This window comes from Nematostella vectensis, chromosome 8 (assembly GCF_932526225.1).
Source record: "Nematostella vectensis chromosome 8, jaNemVect1.1, whole genome shotgun sequence".
Classification (NCBI taxonomy): Eukaryota; Metazoa; Cnidaria; class Anthozoa; order Actiniaria; family Edwardsiidae; genus Nematostella; species Nematostella vectensis.
Genome location: NC_064041.1, coordinates 16,224,751 through 16,232,637, shown reverse-complemented (window position 1 = coordinate 16,232,637; position 7,887 = coordinate 16,224,751). Strand labels below are relative to the sequence as shown.

At 40.9% G+C, this 7,887-nt stretch overlaps 1 protein-coding gene across 6 annotated transcripts in view; it reads left to right on the top strand.

The window, feature by feature from the left end:
* The first annotated feature begins 2,792 nt into the window (after positions 1 to 2,792).
* LOC5507978 (CUB and sushi domain-containing protein 1-like) overlaps positions 2,793 to 7,887 on the top strand; it is a 48,642-nt gene continuing 43,547 nt past the window's right edge. For all 6 annotated transcript variants that reach the window (XM_048730874.1, XM_032376697.2, XM_048730875.1 and 3 more), the window contains exons 1-4: positions 2,793 to 2,945; positions 5,371 to 5,517; positions 6,098 to 6,268; positions 6,725 to 6,919. In XM_048730874.1, the coding sequence (XP_048586831.1) occupies positions 2,882 to 2,945; positions 5,371 to 5,517; positions 6,098 to 6,268; positions 6,725 to 6,919 (577 nt within the window). In that variant the 5' untranslated portion in view covers positions 2,793 to 2,881. The remainder of the gene's footprint in view (positions 2,946 to 5,370; positions 5,518 to 6,097; positions 6,269 to 6,724; positions 6,920 to 7,887) is intronic.

The following is a 7,887-nucleotide window of genomic DNA, read 5'->3' as shown; positions in this document are numbered from 1 at the left end:
GTGATTCCGTGCATTTCACTTATAACGTTGCGTGTGACTCCGTGTATTTCACTCATAACGTTGCGTGTGATTCCGTGCATTTCACTTATAACGTTGCGTGTGATTCCGTGCATTTCACTTATAACGTTGCGTGTGATTCCGTGTATTTCACTCATAATGTTGCGTGTGATTCCGTGTATTTCACTTATAACGTTGCGTGTGATTCCGTGTATTTCACTCATAACGTTGCGTGTGATCCCGTGTATTTCACTCATAACGTTGCGTGTGATCCCGTGTATTTCACTCATAACGTTGCGTGTGATCCCGTGTATTTCACTCATAACGTTGCGTGTGATCCCGTGTATTTCACTCATAACGTTGCGTGTGATCCCGTGTATTTCACTCATAACGTTGCGTGTGATCCCGTGTATTTCACTCATAACGTTGCGTGTGATCCCGTGTATTTCACTCATAACTTTGCGTGTGATCCCGTGTATTTCACTCATAACGTTGCGTGTGATCCCGTGTATTTCACTCATAACGTTGCGTGTGATCCCGTGTATTTCACTTATAACGTTGCGTGTGATTCCGTGTATTTCACTCATAACGTTGCGTGTGATTCCGTGCATTTCACTCATAACGTTGCGTGTGATTCCGTGTATTTCACTCATAACGTTGCGTGTGATTCCGTGTATTTCACTCATAACGTTGCGTGTGATCCCGTGTATTTCACTCATAACGTTGCGTGTGATTCCGTGCATTTCACTTATAACGTTGCGTGTGACTCCGTGTATTTCACTCATAACGTTGCGTGTGACTCCGTGCATTTCACTTATAACGTTGCGTGTGACTCCGTGTATTTCACTTATTACTTTGCGTGTGATCCCGTGTATTTCACTTATTACTTTGCGTGTGATTCCGTGCATTTCACTTATTACTTTGCGTGTACCACTCACTATATTGTGTGTGATTTGTCTTGCTTCTCTTCTCAGTTTCCTTAGCTAGCTCGTTTTGCGTTGTCTGACCATAACGTCTTTCTGTACGTTTTGTTCCTACCCAATGATATGTTTTCTTATCTTTTGCTCTATGTTTTCCTAAATAACGTTTTCCTTTGTGTTCGCTACATGACTGCAGGTCAGTCCGGGATGGCGGACTGCCCCAAGCCAAGTCACATTCCGGAAAACGCATTCATCATGAATGAAAAAGAGCGTTACATGTCTGGCGAGCGCGTGACGTTCAAGTATAAGCCTGGGTATAACCAAGAAGGACGGGCGACCACTTTGTGCTTTCTCGGAGATCGGAATATTATGCCGTTTAAATGCAAAAGTGAGTCCCCCGGCACCTTGTCATCATTTGATAGCTGTATACTATATATACTATATAGTTATATCCTAGTATGTCAGTCTTTTGTTCGTCTGCGTGTACTAATTGTTTGTATTATATCTCACGGGATGTATGCGGAGATATCGGAACTCATGTGAATCGGTAATAAGAGCTACACTCTCGCTTTTTTTCCTTTTTCCTTTTTTCCTATGGACTTTTTTATACTTTAGAGGGTGGATACGGAGACTCCGGTCTCCCTAAGAATGTTGTGCTTAAACTTCGCACAGGACCGTAAATGTTTATGCGATTGCTCCAGATTTTTTACCAAAGACGACCCAATGTATGGCGAGTGCACACATCTAAAAATTGTATCTGTATTAACACCCAATTATGTAGTAGCACATAAAAAGTAAACAACATGTTTTGCACTTATTTGAGATTGACGCAAAATTGAGCGTTAGCTTTTTGACGACTCTACCAGAATCAGTTCAGTATGTGGTGATACAGCCTGTGAAAGCTAGAAAAACAATCTGTGGAAGAGAAAAAAAGTTAGATATATATTTAGAATTTCGACCCGAAAAATTGACGGCAGAGTTCAGTGCGTTCAGTGCGTATCAACGTGCCCTTTTTTTTGGTTACAAAAAAAAAAACTTTGTGCTTTCATTCAAAAGTGTCCAGTACAATATTTTAGGCATGATATTAAACTGGCCAATTGTAGTAATAGAATGCTGTACCGGCCTTGTTACAATGAAGTACAAAGTTTTTTGCAGCTTAAAGAAAGCGCACGTTGATACGCACGAGATCATATGGTGTTGTATTGTAAACAACAGCTCACGCTTGACCCTCGTCTTTGCGCCTCCCTGACTGATGTGTTCATTTCCAACACGCTCTCGATTTGCATACCGCTGTGTGGCGTGAAATTGACAACCCCCGCCAGCACGAAAACACAACCCGAGATAGTCCCTCACTTTAAAAAATTCCCTGCCCCAACAAAGCGCTTCTATGTAGTCTAGTCGATCATAGAAGTTGTCTAAAGGACCGAATTTTATCATTGACAAATATCTCTGAAATTCCAAGGTTGATTGTTGAAATATTGTGGAAAATGTGTTTTTATCAGTTTTGCGGAAAAATGTTCTAAAAGGTAGTGTTATTCAAAATGTTACAACTTTCTTTCTATTGAACATGCCTAAACTGAAAATTAGACGTTCTCTTAGTAGAAATGCTTCACGACATTCTTAGAAAAATAAAATTGAAACTGAACCGTGTTCAGAACAATAAGGCTAATAATGTCTACCCCGATTTTAATGATAAATGCATACTCTGCCTAGAAAAGAAAAGCTCAAAAACTCTACCCTATCCTGCGCGCGGCATGTTCCCGTATAGCGAATAAATGGGAGTATCCACCCTTCCATCTGAGACGGATATAACCTTTCATGTGAGAGGAAGCCTGTCTAATATGTGCTGAGGGAATGCTGGTTGATTAATAACCCGTGCGTAACTCGATGATAACATAACGCAACCCAGCCGCTATAGCAAGACCAGAGAAGACTATTTCACGTCACGAATGTAAAGACATAACATGCCGCTAATTTTACAGCTAGCGTCTCTCGCGATCGCGTTTTCGATCATCCATCTCACGCACGGTGAGTAAAAATCAGATGTTTGTTGCTTATGGAATGATTATGGCATATTCACGATTTATAGCGTAGTTAATGCTTCGAAGGTTTCTTTATCTCGTTTTATCATCCTCTGTATAGATAACACAGTTTATTAGTTCATATCGTGAGGCGTGTGTTTTTTGCTGTATTGAGTTCCACACGCAACGAGTCGCATCAGTCCCGAGCCTGTGTTTCGTTGTATAATGAAAAATTCCTCTGGGGATTCTCCCGTGTGGCGAGTATAATCTCTTTTCTTTCCACGAGTTGTGTCATAGTAAATTCGTGAACGTGTTAACCTTTGGCGTTTGACTTGACTATCTTATATAACTAAAGACACAAAGACTGACGGACCTAAAAGTCCGCAATCTTTAAGACGCATTTTAAGACACAAGCCGTGTTTTTATCAATCAGACTTCTGGTTAATTGTGGTTTGTACAACTCAATTGATATCACTTATCAATGCTTATTTGAAACATCGCCATTGACATTTTTTGTAACAATGCAGTTGACAGTTGCCGTTTCTGTAATTAAGAATAAAGATCGTTGCTTGTGATAGTGCCAAATTAAAAAAATGATAATGTTAATATCTTCTTATATCATGTCATTCTATTGACGACTGGAATTTCAAGCTGGCTTTGACTTTTCTCACAGTAGACATACTGAGACGGATGCTTGGAAATATAGTGGGATTTGGATTTTGTTTGTGACTGCACAGCGCATATTTAAAGAATTGTCATATTTTGTAGGACCAACAAGGGAAATTCCATTGCAACTCTAAAAAAAAAAACCAATAGTGGATTGACCAAAAGTCAAATACTAACTTCTATATCCTTGACATTTGGTTATTGATATTAGCATGGATCAACGTATTTGAAACCTGCTATATTAAATTTCGCCCAGTTTACAAAAAAACGTGCGCTAAATACTAATCGCTCTACAGCCTACGACATTTTAAAAATATTTGATAGTGTCAACAGCAACTAAATAAGAGTCGTCTACAATAACTTCCAGACAAAAAAATGGCATACAAAATAAAGAATAGGGGGAGGTACAGTGGAACACCAAGTCCCACAGGGGGCATTGCCTTTATGTCAGCGATGATGAGGTGCGGGGTTTTTCGTCCAAGTAACTGTGATATTTCTAGCCCTTAAGGTCTTCCATAATTTCCTATCACGATTTTCATGGATTTGATTATAAAACAATGGGCGAGACACGTTTTTATCTGTGTGACCGATGTCAAAATAAGCATCCACTCTAGGCTTGCCTTTCTGACTCACCAAGAGTTTGGCAGGAAACCTCGCTTTTGTCCGAGCGTCATCTTGTTGCCGTTTCCGGCTCAGTAGCAGATTTTCAAAGAGGGAGTGCAGCTAATCCCTAAAATGGTTCCTTGAGCCTCTCACATCGATCTCAACATATTAGGACATATTAGAAGTTCCGCGCTTCAAATACCCTTATGAAATGGTTCCTTGAGCCTCTCACATCGATCTCAACATATTAGGACATATTAGAAGTTCCGCGCTTCAAATACCCTTATGAAATGGTTCCTTGAGCCTCTCACATCGATCTCAACATATTAGGACATATTAGAAGTTCCGCGCTTCAAATACCCTTATGAAATGGTTCCTTGAGCCTCTCACATCGATCTCAACATATTAGGACATATTAGAAGTTCCGCGCTTCAAATACCCTTATGAAATGGTTCCATGAGCCTCTCACATCGATCTCAACATTAGGATGCGCACTCTAAAGTTCCGCGCTTCAAATACCCTTATGACAACTCTGGCTACTGGTAGCGCGACACCACGGGCGGTAGGATAGTTTAATTTCCATTCTTCCAAGATATTCAATTCCCTTACGACCATTTTGAACCGACTCAACGCGTATTGTGAAATTCAAACAAACAACGGTGATGCCTACGGTCTAATCCCATCTGCGTTAATGTAGAAAATAAATGAGCAAATAAATTAAGGTAGGGGGAGCTAATCAGACACAATAACAAATTTATTGATTCTGAGAAAAAAATGGTTGAAGCAGGTATCAACAAGTGTTGGAATTTCATTTAATATAAGTACCTTCTGAAAAAGCTGATAATAATATAATACATCGTCAAAAAAGTCTTATGTTAATACATATAAACGCTTATTTTACTGTCATTCATGTAATTTTTCGAAATACGCGTGTAAGCCCTTACGTCTTCGTATCTTCCGCCTCAGTTTCCTTCGCCAGGGAAAAGCCATCAATTTTTTTATTAGAGAGCTAATTATGCTATGTGTGATTTTTTTCTGTGTTTTTCCCAAGTATTATGCATGCGTGATCTGATCTCTGGCTCAATTGCCCCTAAAAGTCACCATCCCCTCCCCCCTCCCCCCCCTTCTTCTCTTATTCCTTTGTATTCGCTCCACGGCTACAGGTCAGTCCGGAGGGGCATGTCCGCGCTCCCTCAGGATAAACCCAGCCAGCTGTGTGATGTCATGCGACCCGGCCACAGGGTGCCCGCAACCTGCCGGTAACGATTGTTTATGCGATGGAGGTTGTGGCTATAGTTGTGTTCCAAAAGGTGAGTCAAAAGATTTTAAGTAAATATATAGAGGCGCTGAATTATTGGTAAAACTAAAGCTTGCTGCTAAGCCCCAATAAGGCCCCTTAGTATGTGGCAACCGGGTCTGTTTTGTAAAGTAAAAACAATTCGATATCAATGAGAATGCGAAAAAAGTGCTGATTGACTAGCCAACCAGCGAGTCAAACAAATGCACATTGCACACACAAAGGAAAGCAATAAGGAATACTCCTCGTATCAATCAAAACGCGAATCTGGCCCAATCATGGACTAAACACGTTGTATTGGTAGCCACGGTAGCGCTTTGCAATATAACATTTTTTTTTGTAAAACTGGTATTTTCCTAGCCCGAAATGACCCATGTGGATGTAATACTGCTATTAAAAGCTTTAAAAAGCTGCTTTTATTGTTGTCTTTCATATGGTTTGCAGAAACGCTGTGACTATATGCCCGACAGCTCAACTCAGATTTGCTTGCCCGCTATCAACAAATACAAATATAGAATACATGTATGGTATATAGCCACTGCATTGCAGAAATGGTCCGTTTGGATGTAATTTGAGCTTAAAGTCTGTTTCAGGTCTATCTTGTGGGCAGCCCCGAGATGTAAGGAACGCGGAGTACAAATTAACAGGAACTGGATTTAATGATAATGTCACGTACACGTGTAATGAAGGCTTCACGGTCATCGGCACCGTCACCAAGAGATGCACTGCTAAGGGGGAGTGGGGAGGAGCGTTACCAACATGCAGTAAGTAACGCAACGCGTGACGGTAACAAATCACAGTGGTGTAACGCAAAGATAGGGTGGGGGGGACATTCAGTAACGCAACAGGTCACGGTAACACAAGGGAGAGTGGACAGGAATATTACCAGCATGCAGTAAGTAACGCAACGCGCGACGGTAACAAATTACAGTGGTGTAACGCAAAGGCGTAGTGGGGAAGACCGTGACCAACATTGCAGTTAGTAGAATGCGCTACGGTCACAACGGTAACACAACACAGTTTTGTAACGAAAATGGCGTAGAGGGGTAAGGAGCGTTACAGATATTCAGTCAGTAACGCAACAGAAGTTTGAAAGCAGAACTTGACAGTAATATAATACATATAACGCAATGTAAGGAAGGAGGTGTGTTTTCAGTAACATAGCGCGTGACAGTCACGCGACACAGCTGATAGATGGCATTCGTCTATCTCGGTTTCAGTGCAAGTTTGTAAGGTGCTACAGGAGCTACCTTTCGGGGCGCGCATCAAGTATCCAGAGAGCCCGAACCGATATTATCAAACCGGCGAGTCTATCACCTTGGCCTGCAAGGAGGGCTTCAAGCAGAAGGAGAAAGGCACGCCGAAATGGTTATGTGTCAGCGGCAAATGGACAAAGTTCCCATTCGAGTGTATACGTATGTATCCCATCTACTCTCTATCTATGTAAGCATTATTTTGAATAATATCAATTTGCCTCGTAATAATATTACTTGGTGAATATTTATTATGGTCCTATCGTACGGAAGAGATCTATTATTTAAGAGGTTCGGTTACTTGACAATTTACTAAAGTGGTTCTTTTGCCTCATTAATTTATATTTGTATATACATTACACATTATTTTATATGGCTTCATTCTCACATTTTGTAACCCTTAAAATAATTAAGGTATACATTTCATAAGTACAACTATCAACACACTAAGTACATCTATCCAGGCCCTAGTATATTATTACGTCCCTTTCTCCGTTTTCCTCTAGCGACACACTAAGTACATCTATCAAGGCCCCAGTATATTATTACGCCCCTTTCTCCGTGTTCCTCTAGCGACACACTAAGTACATCTATCAAGGCCCCAGTATATTATTACGCCCCTTTCTCCGTTTTCCTCTAGCGACACACTAAGTACATCTATCCAGGCCCTAGTATATTATTACGTCCCTTTCTCCGTTTTCCTCTAGCGACACACTAAGTACATCTATCAAGGCCCTAGTATATTATTACGCCCCTTTCTCCGTGTTCCTCTAGCGACACACTAAGTACATCTATCCTGGCCCCAGTATATTTTTACGCCCCTTTCTCCGTTTTCCTCTAGCGACACACTAAGTACATCTATCCTGCCCCCAGTATATTTTTGTAGTATATTATAACGTCCCTTTCTCCGTGTTCCTCTAGCGACACACTAAGTACAACTATCCTGGCCCTAGTATATTTTTAACCCCTTTTCTCCGTTTTCCTCTAGCGAAACACTAAGTACATCTATCCTGGCCCCAGTATATTTTTACGCCCCTTTCTCCGTTTTCCTCTAGCGACACACTAAGTACATCAATCCTGCCCCCAGTATATTATTATAGTATATTATAACGTCCCTTTCTCCGTGTTCC